The following is an 18,966-nucleotide window of genomic DNA, read 5'->3' on the forward strand; positions in this document are numbered from 1 at the left end:
CGGGGGCGGGGGCGGGGTGCCCAGGAGGGATGCCCCTGTGTGGGCGGGGAGGGAAGCTCACATTTATGGGAGGAGACGCTCCCTGCCCAGAAACCCCATACAGGGTCTGGGGGCCAGTGGGTGGAGTGTCTGATGTCCTAGAGTCTCACCCGCTTCCCCTCTCGGCGTGAATATCGGGGCCTGCTGTGCGCCATAAATGGCCATAAGGAGATGAAAATCCCTGCGCGCAAGCCTGGAGGAGGAGGCAGTGAACGCCGGTGAGGAAGCAAATGGTTTCGGCTGCAGTGGACACAGGAAAGAAGGGACAGAGGGACGGGATGGGCAGACGGGGGGCCGGGGGAGGGCAGGAGGCAGAACGGGGCTTCTCTAGGGAGGCCCCAGAGAAGGGGACGTGAAGGCTCGGAAGAGTCGAGCGAGAAGGCCCTGCAGTGTGTGGGGGAATGGTGCCCGGAGGGGGTGCAGCCGGTGCAAAGGCCCGGGGGTGGGGGCATGAGGGGGAACGCCGATGGCTCAGTCGGCCCCCGGGGAGGGGAGACTGAGGGGAGAGAGTGGGAGGCACGGAGGGCAGAGGCGGGACATGGCCTGACTTGGGTGCTCACAGGACTTTACAGGTGTTTTGAAAACATCCACGTCATTATGGGGGTCCCCGCAAGGCTCACCTGCAGCAGACAGATGTCATTGGCGTGGGTGGCGGGCTGGTAGTCCGGGTGCCTGACGACAGCCGAGATGCCGAGCACCTGTTGTGTGGGCTCCGAGCTGTGCAGGACGTGAGCCCCCAGCACCACCAGGCCCGTCCGGGGGTCCCTGCAGGGGGCGGGGGAATTGAGGGCGAGACTGGGGTCTCCGCGTGCCCCACGGTCGTAATTACGTTTATTTCCGTTTCCACCTCAGTTACAGCGTTCACCCAGATTGTCGCGATATTGTCATTAATAAATATGAGAACGAGGTGCTTGGGACGGATGCCATCCGACTGTAACGTGGCAGTTCTCGCCTCGGCGAAACGACTGCCTCGAGTGCTTTCAGTGTTAATGGCTGTGGTTATTCAACAGGAAACTCAGAGCGGACACAGGGCTGTCGCCCCGGCTGCGGTCACACCGTCACTCCTTACACACTTTTCTCGCCAAGCCCCCCCTTGCTGCCTGGAGCTGGGGGCCTGGGGCCCGAGCGGCAGCGGGGGGGGGGGGCGGCCCCGGGGTGGCTCACCTGTGGTTGAAGCAGTGGGCGGCGGAGACCACCCAGCGGGCGCGGAGCAGGAAGCCTCCACAGTGGTGCTGGCCCGCGAAGGTCACAGACACCATGTAGGGCCGGGAGTGGGGCTTCACCTCGTGGCCCCCAATGATCCGGGCTCCTCTCGAGCCTGCAGGCAGGGCGGGGCGTGTCAGGGAGGGACAGAGAAGGGGACTGGAGGGCTCGCGCACCGGCTGGGGTGGGGGCGGAGTGGGGGCGAGGCGCCCGGACCAGGGCCTTGGGTGAGCTGGGAGGGGTCCTGGGCCTCCACCCCAGTCCCCAGTCCCAGCTGAGGCCACGAGGGGCGGCGACCCAGAGGGGTGAGGAGCTGCACCGGGTCGGTGGCTCTTACCTGGGGGCCCCGTGGGCAGTGTGAGGGCCACAGACGCGACCAGCAGCAGGCGGCCCAGCCCCGACGCCCCGGGCCCCATGGCTGTCACTGGCGGGTGGCTCCCTCCAGAGCTCTGCAGGACATGGCCCCCGCCCTCCCCGAGGGGCCGGGAAAGGGGGAACCTGACTGTGGCCTGTGGTTGGAGTCGGCCAGGCCGCACCAGCAACGCCCAGTTCTGTGCAGGCGTCTCTGCGAAGCGTCCTGACTCCCCGGCCTGGGCCGCCAACAGTCCAGGGGGGGGGGGGGGGGGGGGGGGGGGGGGGGGGGGGGGGGGGGGGGGGGGGGGGGGGGGGGGGGGGGGGGGGGGGGGGGGGGGGTAGGCATGGGGCCCCAGGGGCTGCCTGCCTGGGGCAAAGCCTGGCTCTGCAGGGCCCGGTGACCCCAGGGCTCCCTGACTGCTCTGAGCCTTGGTTTGCCTGCATCTGCCCCCGGAGCGCGGGCAGGGGGCTTCCCACAGCAGCTGGTACGTGGCCGGCACGCACCGCGCCCACAGCTGCCTCCCAGGGGTGTGGCGCTGACCCCCCCAGCCGAACGGGGCCTGGCCCACTGCCACCTGATCCCCACGTGCACCCCAGCCCGACCTCGGGGCTGCGAGTCCCCGGAAAGCCCTGAGATGGTTGCTGCCTTTGTTGCACTTACTGAGTGCCTACTGTATACCAGCCTCTGGCAGGAGCTGGAGACGGGAGTGTGACCGAGGCCCCCGCCCACGGTGCTGACGTCCTGCAGGCTCAGGCGATGGGGGACACGGTGAAGCACAGGCTGTGGTGACGGGTCCCTGGGGCCCCAGACGCAGAGGCTGGTGCGGGAGGGGCCTGGGGAGCCTGTCCTGCCCCACCCACCAGTGAGCCTGACCCAGGACGCGGGTGGGGACATGGGTGTGGGCGTCTGGGAAGCCGGCTCCCCGCGCACGCCTCACCACCCGGCGCGGGCAGCGGAGGGCGCCTCTCGTCAGGGCCCCTCGCCAGGGGCGATGCCGGCACCCGGGGCCGGTGGGCTCGGCGGCTGCCCCGGAGGGTCGCCTGACACTGGAGTGCCCCTCCCACCTCTGCCGGCCCGACCACCTCGCGGGGCCGGGGAGGGACGGTGGCCATGACAGGGCAGCAGGGCAAAGCCACGCGATGCCAGACGCGTCCTGCGGCTGCAGCCCCCCAGACCCGCAGCCCAGCCCCAGCCCCCCTCCAGGCCCCGACCGCTCACTCGGCTTCAGGGACGCCATGCAGAGGCCTCGGGGCGCCACCTCTCAGGGTCCCTGTGGGGCAAAGCCGGGAGAGGGGAGCCTGTGACCACAGCCCCAGGTGCTGCCCAGACTTGAACTTGCCTGGCGTGTCCGTGTGACTGCCAGCCTCCGGGCTGCCGGGCCCGGTCACCCCACGCTGGTCCCGATGGCCCTGGGCTCGGAAGCCCTGACACCCGGGGCCCCAGGGAGACCTGTCTCCCCGCTTTTCCGGCTTCCAGAGCAACGCAGGGTCGGCCCACCTCTCTGCCTCCTGCTCGTGAGGACGCTGGGCCCCCGGGCACCCAGGTGACCCCGCTTCACGATACGACAGGTCCCTCACCCTGGGACCAGGGCAGGGACGTGTTTGGGGCCGTGGTTAGTGCCCCCCAGTCCACGTGGCCATTAGATTGCCGGGGTCATGACCCCACTCCACAGACAAGGCCCGGAGCCTGGAAAGCGGCAGGTGAGGGTGGAGCGGCTGCCTGGAGGCCGTGGCCCGGAGCGCGGGGCCCGCGACGCGAACGTTACTCTGAGCCACCGAGCCTGCGGTGACGCGTCAGACCAGCCGCCCCGAGAACCTGCCGGGAAGACACCACAAGGTGGTGTCACGGTTGCTCGCTCCCGCCGGCATCCGACCTCACGCGGCCCCCAGAGCCCAGCCCCAGCTGGCGGCTGTCTGCTCCGGGCTCCACGCACCCGCTGAGGGGCTGGGGGGTCCCGGCCCGAAGCCACAGGGGTCCCCTTTGGCCCTACAGCCTGGGGTCATCGGAATGGTTTCTGTGCCCGTGACCGATGGAGACACTGATACACAGAGAGGGTGAGTGCCTCGGCCAAGGTCACACAGCGAGGGAACGACGGGCAGGGCTGCGGCCTCAGGCCAGCGCTGCTGCCTCTGCGACGGCTGATTCTGTCCACAGCCACGTCTATTTCCTTCCCATCTGGTGAATGATTATGAAACAAATAACCGTCCTTCGTCCTTGGTGGTCAAACAAGCAAGATCTCTAAAGCCCTGAGGAACGGGGTGGGGGCCAGTGTTTCCATTTCCCAAACTGAGGCCCAGAGAGGGAGCCTGACTCGTCCGGGCTGCACAGCACGGGGTCCACCATCCACAACTCTGGACTCCAGTCCTCGAAGGGCCTCCCCGCGGAGGACTGGGCGGCTCTCCCGTTCAGAGCAGACTGAGCCGCGGTGATGGCGAGGACGACAGTGAGACCAGAGCCCCTTTACTGAACACTTAGTTTGTTATTGACTTGTTGGAGCTCTTTGCATGTTGAGGAGATTAACTCACGGTCAGTCAGATGGATTTCTTTTCCTGAGCAACAATCGGGTGCAGAGAACGCAGCCTCCCCGGGACGACGTGCAGACGAGACCCCAGGCTGCCTCAGCCGAGCTGGCGGCTACATCACCTCAAATGGTCGCGTCTCCTGTACCTTTGGAAGCTGGGGCGCCCAGGGCCATTCTGCCGTGCTGCTCTGTGCAGGGCCAACCTGAGCTGGGGAGGGGTCCTCTGGAGCCCCTCCCCTCTGGGTACGCGGCCTCTCGCGTCTGGCTCACCCCTTCCCGGGCCCTGGCAGGGGTGTGGGGACCCGGGGGGTGTGGGGACCCGGGGGGTGTGGGGACCCGGGGGCGGTGGGGGGACCCAGGGGCGAGTCCCAGGCCCGTCTCAGCACCCTCGACGCTCTGTGTAAATAAGAGTCAGGGGAGGGTCTCAGTTCTCCTCACTGTGGCTTCGTGAGCCCCTGGCCCTGTGCATGCCCCACACCTGTCATCTCCACCTGACGAGTGGAGGAGCCCAGTGACCTTCCTGGGGTCGCCCGCCTCCCGAGAGCACCCCCAGTTGCCTGATGACGTAGCGGCCCCAAGTCTACCCGGGCCCCAGCCCTGTATGCATCGCATCCATATTTGCCCGCGTCCTGGGCCAGGGTGTGGAGACGGGGTCAGGAGGCGCACCCCCTCACAGCCAGGGTGAAGGAGAGGTTCCCGGGCCCGCAGAGGTGAGGTGGGGGGAGTGTGTCTGGAGCCACGGAGACTTGAGAAAAGCTTACGACCTTCCCTGGAGGCTGCAGGCGCGGCGTAGGAGCCCAGGGACCCCACTTAGCCTGTCTGTGCCGGGGGCTCAGCCCTGGGCAGGAGCCGTAGCAGCACCTAGAACAGGCCCGGGCCGGGGGGACGGGCAGGCGTCCCTCGGCGACCCTCTGTCTGACCCTCACACTCTGTTTCTCTCACTTAAAGGGCTTTCCAGGGAAATCACTTCTTGCTCCTTGAAACGGATGGCGTGCTGCCTCGCCCAAGGGTGCCCGGTGTCCCGCCAGCGCCTCTCGGACTCGGACCCCGCACTTGCCAGGGCCACAATGCACGTGGCATTGACAGAGAGCCGAGGAAGGGGTGCAGGAGTGAGTGCCTCGTACACGGGGATCCTCGAGCGAGCCTGTTCCTCCAGTGGGTAAACTGCGGCTAGAGGGCCCGAGCCCCACCAACTCTGCCCGCCTTGTCTGCCTTCATGGCTCCGGATTTCCGACTGGGGAGGGCCCTGCGGGAAGCAGCCTGGCCAGGGCCCCCCACACCTGGGGAACAGGTCACCCTGGGGCATCTTGAGAGTGTCCGCAAAGGGTCTGCACGGGGCTGGGCGCCCACCGGCAAACAGCACCAGCACCCTCTTCCCCACGGGGGGAGTCAGAGCGCACAGCGGGAGATGGGAAACCACTCATCCCACGGGAGTTTACTGAGCACCTACTGTGTGCTGGCCCTTGGGTGCTGGGGACACGGCAGGCATCTGATGGGGACGCATCAGGGAAGACATCCTGGTGACAGTGGCATCCACAGAGGAAGCAGGGACACCTGGGAGGCACGGGGGACAGGACACAAGGCCTGAGCTGGGGTCGTGGCTGGGGAAGGGGGGGGCGTCTGACTCAGTGACAGGGGAGGAGTGGGCTTTGGGGGGCCGACACGGAGCCCAGTGTGAGAGCCTCCTGACGTGCCAGGGCCTCAGAGGATGTCCTGGGGGCAGGAGGTCAGGGCAGGGCCAGGGGTGCTGGGCAGAGCCCCGGGGGGCATGCCCAGGAGGAGCAGAGGGGAAGGAGTGTCCAAGTGGCCGGGGGAGGGGTGAGCCAAGGGTCTAGTGACTGACACCCCCCCCCCGACTGGGATGCGGCCGCAGGGCGCCGAGCGGAGAGGAGGGGAAGTGGGTGATGCGGCTGCTTCTTGGGGAGAAAGCTCGGCTCCAGCCCACCGCGCACCTGCCGGCCACGTGTGCCGCCTGCCCAGGCGCCCAGCCACCATCTCTGCCTGATGCCCCCCGGCTCCTCTGCTGCCTCCTCCAGGGTGGTCCCCAGAAGGCGCTGCCTGTGCACCTGAGTCTGTGAATGTTGGGGTCCCTGTTCAGGGACCCTGAGAGCCTCAGGGAGGGCTTTGCTTTCGATTAGAGGGAGGCGGGCCCCCTGGGAAGTTTGGGGCTGGGAAGGGACAGGAATGGTTCGTGGGGACGCGGACCCTGCGCCCACCTGCCCGGCTCCGACAGTACCGTCTCCTTTCCCTCCCGTTCCCGGACAAAATGCAAACCTCAAGCCTTGCATCATTTATGTAGTAGACAAAAGGCGCCCCCTCTCCGAGGACAAGGCTTCTGTGACCCTGGCGCCAAACAGTGTCAGGGCAGCAGTAGGTGCACAAGAAACGTTTGGGGGCTTAATGGACACAGAGGCAGGGGCGCAGTGGCGAACGCACACACAGCCCACTTCTGCTGAGCACTTAGCGCGGGGTCAAATCTGGCCTGGCACCTGTTTTCTACACAGTTTTGCTGGCACACAGCCGCACGGACGCCCTTGCGTGTTGCCTCTGGCTGCTTTCACGCTGCGACGGCGGAGGCCTTGCGACAGACACCGGCCTGCAGTGCTGAAAATGTTTACTGTCTGGCCCTTTACAGAAAAAGGGCCAACCCCTGAGCCGGTGTGTGCTGGGCGCTGCTCCAAGGCCTCGTGTGGATCCGCTTCGTCGGCCCTCCCAGCAGACCTAGGGGCTGGGGAAGTGAGGCCCAGAGAGCCTAAGAGAGACCCAGGGACACACAGGGTGTGTGAGCTGAGCTGGCCCTCGGCCCCGGGGCCCCTGATCCTTCTCAGGACTTTCCTGGCTGTTCTCAGCTTGCTATTCTGTCTCACTGCTTCAGTGCTAAACAAATGGACACTCACCGTAAAGAGAGGGAGGCCAAGATCCATTAAGGAAAAGGTATCAATGTCCCTCCCATTCTGAGCCCTTTCCAGGTTATTCCCCCCCCACCCCCGAGCGCCTGCTGAGCCCAGAATCGTTCAGGACCAGGGGCTAGTGTTCTCACGAGAGCCATGGTCTGCATGTTGGGGACTAAGTCCCACGAAATCCCAAACTGGGGGGCCAGCTGCCCACCCTTGTCATCACTCCAACCCTGTCACCGTGTCCTTCCAGGGGGTCCCCAGGAGACGGGGGCCCAACACCTGTCACCCACATCCCATCTGGTGGAATCTTGTTGGCTCCCCTTTCAAGATCCATCCTGAACCGACCTGTGTCTCCGCCTGGCCCAGCCTCCAAGCCCACCCCCCCCTTATTGTCCTTAATCCCCTCCTGGCAGCAGGAAAGGCCTTCACAGAAATAAGACAGGCTGAATCCTCTCCTGCTCTAAACTCTACTATGGCTCCCCAGTGCCCTCAGGAAGAAGCTTGCATTCTGTGCCCCTCTGAACTGCCCTTCATTCACTCTGGCCGCAGGGGCCGCAGTGTGACTGTGGGTGCCGGGGGTGGGGTGCAGGGGGCTGATTAAATGTATCAACCTTCCTCCGGCCCGAGGACCGGGCCCAGCGCTAGGCCCACGTCCGCCGGGTCCGGTTGGCCTCGGCACCGGCGCCTGCACTGCCAGTGCCCTCCGCCTGGCAGCTCCCGTGCCTGGCCTCTCCTGGGCCTCCGGCTTGCTGGAGAGATGTCCGCCCTCAGAGAACCTCCCGGAGCCCCTCCCCGGGTCCCACCTGTCCTTCTCTCAGGCTGCGGGTCCCCGTCCGCGTCCCCGCCCTCCAGACCAGGCTCTGGGCAGGGGGGACCCTACGTCCGCAGGCCCAGAGAGGCGGCTGCCCTGGGACACGGAATGCAGGGCGCTGGGGGCCCCCGTGCGCCCGGCTGGGGGCAGGGGCCGTGGCGGGGGCGGGGGGGCCCAGTGCACTAAGAAGGGGGCGCGACAGGGGGCCCGGGGCGCCGGGCTGGGGACGGGGACCGCGGCGGCGGCGGGGGTCTGGGGGCGGGGGACGCGGCGAGGGAGCCCCGGGTCGCTGGGCTCCTGGGGGGCGCGGCGGCTGCGGGCGGCGGCCGGCAGGGGGCGCGGCGCCGCGAGCCGGAGGGAGCGCGCGGGGAGCGAGCGCAGGACGCGCGGCGGCGGCGGCGGCGGCGGCGGCGGCGACGCGCGCGCCCAGCCCACCCCCCGCGCCCGCCGCCGCCCGGACAATAAACAGCCGCGCGCGGGGCGATGCCCGAGCCGGTGCCGCCGCCGCCCCCGCGCCGCGCAGCCCCGGCCGCCAGGCCTTAGCCCACCAGGGCCCCCAGCGCGGCCCGCCTGCACCCCGAGCCCCCCGCCCCCGCGCCCGCCCGGCGCCCGCCCCCGCCCAGCACCGCGGAGCCACCCGGACCTCGGCGTGGAGATGGAGTGAGTAGGCGCGCTCGGGCCGGGGGCGGGGGGCTCGGGGACCCCGGGGGGGGGGCGGCGAGGGAGGGGCGAGGCCTCCCCCCCATCTCCCGTCCCTCGGCGGGGCGCGTCGCGGCCGCCGCGCGGAGACGAAGGTGGCGAGGGGCGCCCGGGCCTCCCAGCTCGGCTGGGGAAAGACTTGGGCTGGGCCGCGCCCGCCCTAAGGCCTCCCCCATCCCCGACCCCGGCGGCCCACGGGCTGATAGGGACGGGGCGGCAGAGGCGGGTGGGGGGCGGCCCGGGGCGCTGGCGAGGGGGCTGCCGTGTCTCTTCCCGACCCCGCCCGCGCCCTGCCCGCGTCCCCGGGGCTAGCCTCGACCCTCAGCCACCTGTGGGCTCCAGAGCGGGAGCCCTGGGGTGATGGGCCGACCCCTCTCCACCGCATCGCCCTGGCGCTCGGCTCACCACCGCCCCCCCCCAACCTCCGGCTCGAGCTCCCGCGCCCCGCGCCCTGGACACACCAGCCCTCCGTCGGCCTGGCTGCCTCCCCCCGGGGCCACAGGGCTGTCAGGAGCGCCCGCTGGGGCCGGGGTCCAGCCGCCAGATGTCCTGAATACGGCCGGAGGGAGGGGACCTCTCAGCAGCCTTCCTGGTGTGAGACGTGTGTGATCCTGGAGGTCCAGGTGCTTTCCGGCCTGCGACGTGGGTCTTGATCCCTTCCCAAGGAAGGTGTCCCCAAGATGGGGCCCCAAACGGTGCGGCCAAGAGTCTGGTGACTTGCACCACAGGCCCGAGGGGCAAGTGGAGCGGGGAGGGGAAGCCTGGTGCCCCAGGGTTAGGTGAGGCGCTGCCCGCGCAGGAGGCTCTTGCACACGCAGGTGCTCCGTGAGTGTGCACAGTCATTTCAGGCAGAGTGCCCTCCCTCCTGGCATCGGGTACCCCCAGCCCCACTCCCACAGGTGGGCACTGGAAGGTTGTGGGCTGTGTGTACATGGTCAGGGGGTGGGAGGTGGTGTCTGCAGTCCCCCACGGTGTGTGAGGCCGTCAGCAGCCTCTGCCGGCCAGGTCCCCACCCTGGCCGAGGCCAGGACCCGGAGGTCCAGCCGCCCTCCCCCCCCTCCCCCCCCGCCGGGCCTGCTCCCCCCGTCCTTCCCACTGGGTGTGTTTTCTGAGCCGACAGCTCTCCTCCAGGGATTCACCCATGACCCGCCACACCCTCAGCTGGGTGCGGGCTGCTCCCTCCCGCCCTCCCCAGGAAGGCGACACCCTGTGTCCTCTGCTTTTGAAAACCCAGACAAAGGCCCAGCCTGCCCCCCCCCCCCCACGGGAGCACAGCCAGGGGCTCAGGGGAGCCAGAGCCCGGATGTGTCTGCGTTAGGTCCCCCGACTTGTTTATGTGCTCTGCTCCCCAGGCCCAAGGGGAGCCTCTGAGCCTCCAGGTTGCAGACCCTGAGCAGAGTGTGGCTGTGGGGAGGGGGCTGCCTCAGGGGATGAGGAGTGAAAACCCAGGAGAAGGCCCACCCAGGGTGGAGGAATGAGGGGGTACGCTGGTTGTTTCTTTCCCGCTGTCCCTTTCATTCTCTGCTGTCCCTTTCATTCTCCGCTGTCCCTTTCATTCTCCGCGGAGCTCCTGAGGCCCAGAGAGGGCCAGCTGCCGCCTCCGAGTCACACAGCACAGGGAGGGCCCCTGTGCTCAGATATGCTGCCTTGGGCCCGCGTTGGGTGGATCGTTGGTTTTTCTGGGTGCACATGTGGGCCCGGCTTGGCGTTCATGGACTGAGTGGCGTGAGAGATGGCCTCTGTCCCCTGTGCTCGGGTGGCCGGGGATGGGGAGAGGCTCCGACTGGTACGTCCTGGGGCACCTGCCCCTCGTTCCCTCTCGTGGCCCTGCTCCAGGGGACACGGGCAGCTGCACCCTTCCGTTGTCCGTGGACTTGGCCGTCAGTCACTGGGGGTGGTGGTGGCTTACAGGGATGTCAGAGACTTTAAATATAAACTGAAAAATTTATCAAAATTTTGTTAACTAAAGGATTTAATCAAAGATTAAGTTAGTTTGTGTTAATTCAATAAGCTAAGGGTTTAACCCAAATCCTTGAGTGACTAACTGCAGGGAGACCAAGGGCGAGACAGCAGACACCCTGACAGGTGGCGCAGAGTGAGAGGCGCCCCGGGAGTGACCTGGGAGCCGGTGAGGCTGCGGCCCTGCGGGCGGACGCTGATGCCTAAATCCCGAGAATGGGCTCAGAGAGCAGAGTCCTTCCGGGCCCCAGTCTTGGGCTTTTTTCCAAGGAGGAGGTCTCAACTGGGGGCAAAACAGGTCCTTCACACCTCGCTCACACTCGCTAATCTCCGTTTAATGAGAGATGAGCCAGTTAAAAGGCAGCAGTGTCTAGTGATAATTGAACGTAATAACTGGCTTTTATTCTCATTGTATCTCTTTTTTAACGTTCTTACTCCGGCGTCTGTGTGAGCAGCGTCTGCCCTCCTGTCGTGGTGACGCGGCAGCGTTTCCTTGTGAAAGCAGGGGCGCTCGTTGGAACAGTGAGTGGGTTTGAAGGGACAGAACATTGGGGTGACAGCGGACCAGGAGCGTGGGACGGTGCGGAACGTTCAGTCAGCGCTTGCTGTGTACCGGGCCCTGCTCTGAGCGCTTTGTGTCCGTGTGAACTTGCTTGATCCTTAGGGCAGCCCTGTGAGGTGGGGAAACTGAGGCTCAGAGAGGTGATGTGACACTCCTGAGCCCACATAGCTGGGATTTGCTCCTGGGTGCTTTCAGCTGCTGCCGGGGGTGGGGGATGGAGGGTGGTCTTTGTACCTTCCTGTGTTTTAGCCTCTCAACTCTTGGCGCCCAGGACTGTCTGCCCTGTGCCTCCCCTCCCCCTGCTCCAGGGACCCTTCCTTCCATGTCTGCTGATTTGGGAGTGGGGCATGGAGGGGGGGTGAGGCCACAGGTGGGGAGGTCCATCCTCAAGGTCTCAGATTTTGATGCTGTAAGTGGGTTGACGTTCTTTAAAAAATCATGTCCCCTTTGTCCAGGTCTGGGACCCCATTTCCTTCCATCCTTCTCCATTCAGGAAACCTGTGATCTGCCCGTGTAACTAACGCTCCCCACTGACCCTCTGAGCCCTGTGCAGGGTTAGGGCCCTGAGGGGGCCCGCAGAGGTCTCCTCTGTGGTGTGGAGAAGGTCCCTGGTCCATGCCATCCTGCACCTTCTCTACGAGACATATTTAATGGGGTGTCTAGGTGGGCAGAGGGGCGTGCCTGCTGGGGGACCGGCCTGTGCAAAGGCCCGGTGGTGGGAAAGAAAGCACCAGCAGGAAGGAGTGCTGTTTGCTCTGTGCTCCTGGGGCGCCCAGCAGGGCAGCCACGGATGGCGTCCAAGCGCGAGAGGAGGGAGGTTTTTGAGCTAAGGCGCAAGAAAGGGGCCCTGGAAGCGGAGGCCAAGTCAGGGCTCGGAGTGGACAGTCACTGGGACAGCTTGGAGAACAACGCCAGGGCGGGGGGGGGGGGGGGGGGGGGGGGGGGGGGGTGTGTCTGGGTGGCAGAGACCCGACTTCAGAACCTTGTGGTCGGAGCTGCCGGCAGGGACAGGCCGCCTCGGCCAGGGAGAAGGCGCCATCCCCCGGTGCCCGGCCCGCCGACCGGGGGCTCCATGCAGCCGCGGGTGGTCTCGGTCCCTGCGGCGTGGGAAGTTGGGCCGGGGGGTGTGTGTCTGCTTCTTGAACAACTTTTTATGTTTATTTATGTATTTTGGGAGAGAGCGAGCGCGCGCACAGGGAGGGGCAGGCCCACGCGGACAGAGTCCCGAGCAGGTTCTGACGCAGAGCCCGACGCGGGGCTCGAACTCAGGCCCTGTGAGATCCTGGCCTGAGCCGAGATCCAGAGTCGGAGGCTTAACCGACTGAGGCCCCAGGCGCCCCAGGGGTGTCTGTCTTCTGCTGGGCGGGTGTGGGGTAAAGCGGGAATTCAGGGACCGTCCGAGCCCATCGCTGGGGCAGTCTGGGCCGGGCGGGGAACTGGGAGGGGCCCCGCCCGGGCCGTGTGGTGAGGACGGAGTGGGTGGGGTGGCTGCATGGACCCGGCGGCAGATGGCGGGTGCGGGGGCCGCACTGCGGGCTCTGGAGGCCCGGTGACCCGACGGGGAGTCCCGGTGATTTCTGGCACTGTGAGAAGGCGCTGCCGGGTCGGTTTGTGCTCAAACCTTCCGACCCCGAGAGCCCCGGGCGGGGCCGCAGGATCTGACGATGCCCATGGGGCCCCGCGCCCGCCTTCTCCCTGCACGTGTGTGTGTGTTTTCTACCAGCTTCCTGAGACACAGTTCACACACCACACAATCCACCTGTCGGAAGGATACAATTCAGTGGTTTTCAGTAAGTTCACATAGTTGTGCAACCATCTCCTCTTTCTATTTCCAGAACATTCCATCAGCTCAAAAGCACCCCTGTCCCCTCCCCAACCCCCAGTGCACACGAGCCCCCTCCCTCCCGTGGAGGAGCCTGTTCTGGACGCGTCACGCACGTGGACTCACACCCGCGTGGCCTCCCGTGTCTGGTTCCCTCCCTGAGCGTCGTGTGTTCAGGGTCCGTCCGCCGGGCGGCGGGTGTGGGCGCCTCGTCCGTGCTCGCGGCCGAGGGGCGTGCGCGTGCGCGGTGGCCGCACCCGAGGGACGTGCGCGTGCGCGGTGGCCGCACCCGAGGGACGCGCGCGTGCGCGGTGGAATCACCCGAGGGGCGTGCGCGTGCGCGGTGGAATCACCCGAGGGGCGTGCGCGTGCGCGGTGGCCGCACCCGAGGGACGTGCGCGTGCGCGGTGGCCGCACCCGAGGGACGCGCGCGTGCGCGGTGGAATCACCCGAGGGGCGTGCGCGTGCGCGGTGGCCGCACCCGCGGGACGTGCGCGTGCGCGGTGGCCGCACCTGAGCGTCGCGTGTTCAGGGTCCGTCCGCCGGGCGGCGGGTGTGGGCGCCTCGTCCTGCTCGAGGCTGAGGGTCCGTCCTGTGTGTGGTGGACGCGTTGTATCTGTTTATCCGTCAGTGGACACTGAGTTGTTTTTTTAATTTTACTTTTTATTAAAAATTTTTAATGTTTGTTTATTTTTGAGAACGAGGAGGGGCAGAGAGAGGGGGGCGCAGAGTTCCAAGCAGCTCCAGGCTCCGGGCCGCCCGCACAGAGCCTGACGCGGGGCTCGAACCCACGAACCGTGAGATCGTGACCTGGAGGCTTAACCGACTGAGCCCCCAGGCGCCCGACACTGGGTCGTCTGGGCCCTTCTGAGGTGGCTGGAGGTGGGGAGCCTGTTTTAGATAAATGTCTGATGTGACACTGAGTTTCTTCAAAAAAAAAAAAAAAGAAAGAGGAGCCGGTCACGGGACAGTGGTCCTCGGCGTGGCGGGAGCGTGACAGGGAGGGACCCTGGGCCGGGGCTGCCTCTGAAAATGTAAAGACTCTGAGTCTCCGGTCCAGTGAACGTTCACCGAATTCTGCTGTTCACTGCGCGCTGGGGACGTGGCGGGGACAGAAAGAGATCCTGTCCTTGTGGGGAAATAAGAAACAACATAAACGACTAGGGTGTTGCTGGGTGTGAGCTGGCGAGGGGCTGGGCCCACAGGGGAGGCCCCGTGAGGAGGGGATGCCGCGGGAGCCGGTGAAGCCCGGGAGAGAGCACACGGCCAGTGCAAAGGTCCTGAGGTGCGGGCATGCCTGGAGTGTCTGGGGTTGTGGCCGGACCCGAGGGAGGGGTGGGGAGGGACGATGGCTCTTTGGGGATTGAGGCCCAGCCTGCCTGAAGCTGGAGAAGGCCTCTGGGTGCCGTTCATGCCCCACTGCCCTTCCCCCTGTGAGGGCCCAGGGCAGGGTCCACCCCCTCCCCCGTCCCCAGGTTAATAGGCAACAATTGCTCCTCTGGATCTGTGGCCTGCTCTGATCCAGTTTCTGCTGTGGGGGGTGATGCCTTTCTGCCCTGAGCTTTCCGGAAAGCCCATCCTGCCTCACGGGCTGTTCACCTCACCAAACACAGTAGTGGTCCCTTGTGCTGAGTGCTGAGGGTCTCGGAGGAAGAGAATTCCTTCCTGATGAGGGAAGAAGATCAGGAAGGCTTCCTGGAAGAGGCACATGTGCTGACCTTGGAGGTGGAGGAAGGAAAGGGGAAGGCAGGGGGCTAGTGAAGGGTGAGGCCTTGAATGCCAGCGGCGAGGCTGACGCTTGGCCGGGCCGTGCAGGGGTTTACCGGGAGGAAGGTTTGGGGGTGGGGGCCGCGAAGGGAGATAAAGGCCCCACCAGGGAGCTAGGAACCAGCAGTGAGCCTGGGACTCCCCGGTGGGGAACAGGCCGCAGGGCCCCTCCCTCACCCCCTCCCTCAGCCGCACTCTGCTCCCCTTCCCTGCCCCCATGGCCGAGGCTAAGGCCGAGGCCACGGTCAGCTGTTCCCTGTTAGCAGCACAGGAGCGTTGCCGGGGGCTGGGCCCCTCCCGCCTCAGACCCAGCTCACCCTGCCCGCTGGGTGACCTTGGGCAATTGCGTAACCTCTCTGGTGCCTTTAAAACATAAATGCCTCCCGGAGCCGGGGCCTCTGCAGGGCCCGGCTCGTTTGGGTTTGGGCCTCATTAGCTCATCTCCCGAAGCCAGGATTATCTCACTCGCTCTCAGCCCACACCCTCGCGAGTCCTGAGCCGCCCACACTGGGGCTCGAGCCCAGAATTCGCTCCAAGCTCTGTAAAAATAATCAGGCAAGGACAGGAGTCTGTGTGCGGGGAGGGTGGGCCCCCCCGAGGGTGTGTCCTTGCACCGGCAGCTGCAGGCTGCGGCCCATTGCCCAGCCCAGCCAGTGGAGGCCCGGGACGCAACGGCCTGCCCTGGGCCCCGCGGCCGGTGAGGACCGCTGCCACACCTGTCCAGACCCGGCCCGTGTCGGCTTCTCTGCCCAGCCTCGCCTGGCATCTGGCCTCTGCTTCGCTCGCTGGGTCCCCGCCGCTCCACTGCCCGCCCCGCCCCCAGCCCCGAGGCCTGGCCCTGGGCTCCCCGAGCGCTCAGGAGTCCACCTGTCTGGATCCAGATCCCAGGTCGGTTCACCCACTGATAAAACAGGCCTGATCATCCCACCTGCCTCTCAGGACCATCGGGAGGATGTTTAGCAAATGCCCTGTACCCGCCCATCTGCTCCCAAGCCTCAGTTTCCCATCCTGGAAAATGGGGCCAGATCGAAGGCAGTGAGCGCCCGGGCCAGGTGTCCTTACTTTATGGCTGTTTGGTTAGGGTTCTGCGGTCGTACTTTGTTTTGTGTTTCGGATTTACGATGCCAAGCGCTCTCTTGGCTCGACTCTGGCTCCCTGGCTCCAGGGGTAGGTCCAGAGCCTTCTGGATACAATCCCCTTCCCTGGACTGGGGCCCCTGACACCACAGCGGGAGGCACCCCCAGAAGCGGGGGCGGGCGGACCCCCTTACCTCTCTGCACCCCACGCTCTCTGGCAGCCCCTGAGGCCCAGGGCAGGAAACCCTTTAGCCCCCCAGCGCCCGGCTTGGGGGCGGGAGATGCTCCGCGCCGGCCCAACCCCCCGCGTGCCGGCCTCCGCGTTGCCATGGGGACGGTGCGGTTGCCAGGGCGACCGCCTCCCGCGGGCCCCACGGGCGGGGGGGGGGGGGGGGTGGCTCCCGGGGCGGGGCAGCTTTGGCGCCCTGAGGCATGGGGAGGGGCGCTTTAGGGGGGCACACAGTATGTGCCCTTTAAGCCGTGACAGGGACAGGGACGTCCTCGGGAGGAGTGGCAGTTCTCTCCCTGGGCCCTGTGTGCCTCTCCGCCCTGGGCCCGCCTGACCTTCCCCTGACCTGGCTCGGCCGGACGCGGCGCCCATCGAGGACACTGCCTGCCTTGTTGTCTGCAGCCTGGCAAACCGGCCACAGAGCGTCCCTGTGTCCCTGCGTCCGGCCTGAATGGCCACCTGCCTGCTGGGGTGGGGACCCAGCATTAGGCCCTGCACGGCCCTGTGTGCAGGGGTGTCTCGGCTGCTCTGTGCCCCCTCCCCCCCAGCTCTGCCATCCTCCTGGTGGGTCCCTGGAGGCCACGTGACAGCCAGGAAAGGGTAGGCCTGTGGGTGGCCCAGAGCTCTGCCACTTCCCAGCTGTGTGACTGTGGACAAGTGACTTGCCGTCTCTGGGCTTCACTCTCCAGTCACGGACAGAACGTACCAGGCAAAGTGAACAGCAAGTGCAAAGACTCTGAGGTAGGAGTGAGCTTGGTGCAGTTGAGGGGGACCAGAGCTGCTGGTGGCTGGGACAGCGAAAGCAAGAGGGAGAAGGTTAAGGCAGACAGGTCGGTGGGCGGGGCTACATGGGGCTTCTTTTGCGGGGTGGTAGGAGTCAGGGAGACTAAAGAGCATGAGAATGAGTGGTTCTGGTTTTTGTTTTGAGAAGCTGCCTCTGTTGTGGGTGGGGAGGCGACCTTCAGGGGCCAGGCCCATTGCAGGCCATGGTGGAGGCCTGAGATGGGAAATGTGAGCTTTGTAAGAAACTGGGGGGCAGGGGGGCCTACGTGGAGAACACAGAGCAGTGTGGCAGACCCAGAAATGTAGCTGATCAGGGCTTTCAGGGAGGGCCTCCAAGCCAGAGTGCTGGATCAAGCCTTTCCTGAACTCCACCCAGCTGAACCCAGCCTCCCTGAGGAAGGAGAGAGGGAAGCCACAGAGGGTGTGGCTGGTGTTGCTGGTCCCTGGGAGGCATAGAGGGGGCAGGTCCCACCTGCCAGGAAAGGAAGAGCTGGGTGGGGTCACCTGGCCGGGGCGTGAGAACCAGATGACTTCATGGGTGTCGGCCAGGCCAGGAAACTGAACCTGAGGACACTGGGCGGTGGGGCACCGCAGGATGGAGCAGCCGCCTGGGTGTGGGTGAAGGCCCAGGACACCGTGTGACGTTGCGCCTCTGTTTCCTTTCTGAACCACAGGGGGAGGGGACACGGGACGGGAGCCACGGCATCTTTTCCCACCGTTTGTGCCAATGGGGAGCCAGGGCCCGGAGACGTTGGAGGGTCGGTGGAGGCCCCAGGGTGGCCCCGACCGCACGGCGGAGGGCTGGCTGGGGCGGGAGCAGAGCTGAAGGCCAGGCTGTAAGTCTCGTCCCTGTGAAGACGAGGGGCTTGGGGTGCGAAGGCGACGTAGAGGGTCCCGTTGCCTCTGTCCAGAACCCCGCTGTGCCGGCCGGCCCGGCCCCGGCCCCGTGAGACCGGTGAGTGCAGAGCGGCCCCGGGACCGCTCGGGATTTGGGCAGAGAACCCAGAGGTCGGGAGGTCGCGCGCCTGCTCTCCCTGCCTCGCCTGTCACAGAGGCCCTGAGCGAGACAGTTCAGGTGCAGACGTTTTCCTGAGCACCTGCCGTGTGCAGCTTGACCCTGGGAGAGACCACAGAAGGGGAAGGCCGGGCTCTGGGGGCGGCGTTGAGGGCGGGGAAGGGCAGGAACCAGGCAGCCGCCCGGTCCTGGGCCTCCTGCCCCCCCAAGCAGGAAGCCCTGTCCCTTCAGCTGTACCTGACCACACGGACATTTGTCACGTGCCCGCCATGTGCCCGTTTAAAGCTAAAACCGCACTGGCGGCTTTCCGAAAGCATCCAGTGGATGAGCAAGGGGGTCTGGCTCTGGAATCTGGGTTTGCTGCTTTGCCTCGTGTTCCCGGGGGAGCTGGGAGCCCTTTCTGAGCCCTGGGGCTCCTGGGAGAGTCCAGGGGAAGCCCCAGGATAGCAGGTCCTAGGTTGGGGGGGCTGTTAGGTCCTTCGCCCTCTGTGTGTCCCTCCCAGGGCTGGACGACAGGTGCTTGCCGGGTGGGAGGGGGAGGGGGGCGGTCTGATCAGTCTCCAGTCTGGACAAGGGGGGGCTGCACAGCTCTTCTTCACAGCCTTCCATGCCCAGCTCATCCCCAAACCCTGCCCTGAGCCCCGCCCCCACGCCCCTGGGCCCTTGGGGGGGGGGGGTTGGTGGGAGAACGAATGAGGGAATGAGGCTGGAGGAGACGACGCTGCTGCCTCCGAGGGGCCGGAATGTTCCCACCCAGCTGGCGGGCACAGGTCTGGTTCCAGCCAGACCTGTTGAAAGCAGGCTGGGGTGGACCCCACCTTGACCTTGTGCGTCCCCTTCCCCCAGGGTCCTGGCAGCAGAGACCACGTCCCAGCAGGAGCGGCTCCAGGCCATTGCAGTGAGTCCCCTGCCCCTCAGACCGTGTGGACCAGGGCCAGGCTCCCCACCCCAGCCCAGGGCTCTGGGGACTCAGAACCAGGGTGTCCCACGAGATCCTTGAGCACCTGCTGGTGCCTCCTCCCAAAATGGACATAAAGGGACCCCCTTAATTCTCAGAATGTGGACTCCCTTCTGCTGAAGATGGGGGTCATCTTGGGGAGGTCAGTCTGGGGCACAGGCTGGGGCACAGGCTGGGGGGCCGGGCTGGGGGCACAGGCTGGGGACACAGGCTGGGGGCACAGGCTGGGGACACAGGCTGGGGACACAGGCTGGGGGGACGGGCGGGGGG

The 18,966-nt window shown here is 66.3% G+C and overlaps 2 protein-coding genes across 7 annotated transcripts in view; one reads left to right on the forward strand and one right to left on the reverse strand.

The window, feature by feature from the left end:
* PRSS57 (serine protease 57) overlaps positions 1 to 1,667 on the reverse strand; it is a 4,267-nt gene extending 2,600 nt beyond the window's left edge. The window contains exons 1-3 of the mRNA XM_039248110.1: positions 1,580 to 1,667; positions 1,204 to 1,357; positions 660 to 804 (exon numbers count right to left, since the gene is read on the reverse strand). Of these exons, the coding sequence (XP_039104041.1) occupies positions 660 to 804; positions 1,204 to 1,357; positions 1,580 to 1,658 (378 nt within the window). The 5' untranslated portion in view covers positions 1,659 to 1,667. The remainder of the gene's footprint in view (positions 1 to 659; positions 805 to 1,203; positions 1,358 to 1,579) is intronic.
* The window catches only part of PALM (paralemmin), a 30,968-nt gene continuing 12,089 nt past the window's right edge, over positions 88 to 18,966 (forward strand). For 3 of the 6 annotated variants that reach the window (XM_039248104.1, XM_039248108.1, XM_039248106.1), the window contains exons 1-3: positions 88 to 257; positions 17,398 to 17,559; positions 18,585 to 18,636. In XM_039248104.1, the coding sequence (XP_039104035.1) occupies positions 211 to 257; positions 17,398 to 17,559; positions 18,585 to 18,636 (261 nt within the window). In that variant the 5' untranslated portion in view covers positions 88 to 210. Of the gene's footprint in view, positions 258 to 8,371; positions 8,487 to 17,397; positions 17,560 to 18,584; positions 18,637 to 18,966 lie in introns of those variants that run through there. The other 3 variants (XM_039248105.1, XM_039248107.1, XM_039248109.1) reach the window with 3 other exon arrangements.

Source organism: Hyaena hyaena, unplaced genomic scaffold (assembly GCF_003009895.1).
Source record: "Hyaena hyaena isolate Hyena2069 unplaced genomic scaffold, ASM300989v1 scaffold_302, whole genome shotgun sequence".
Lineage (NCBI taxonomy): Eukaryota > Metazoa > Chordata > Mammalia > Carnivora > Hyaenidae > Hyaena > Hyaena hyaena.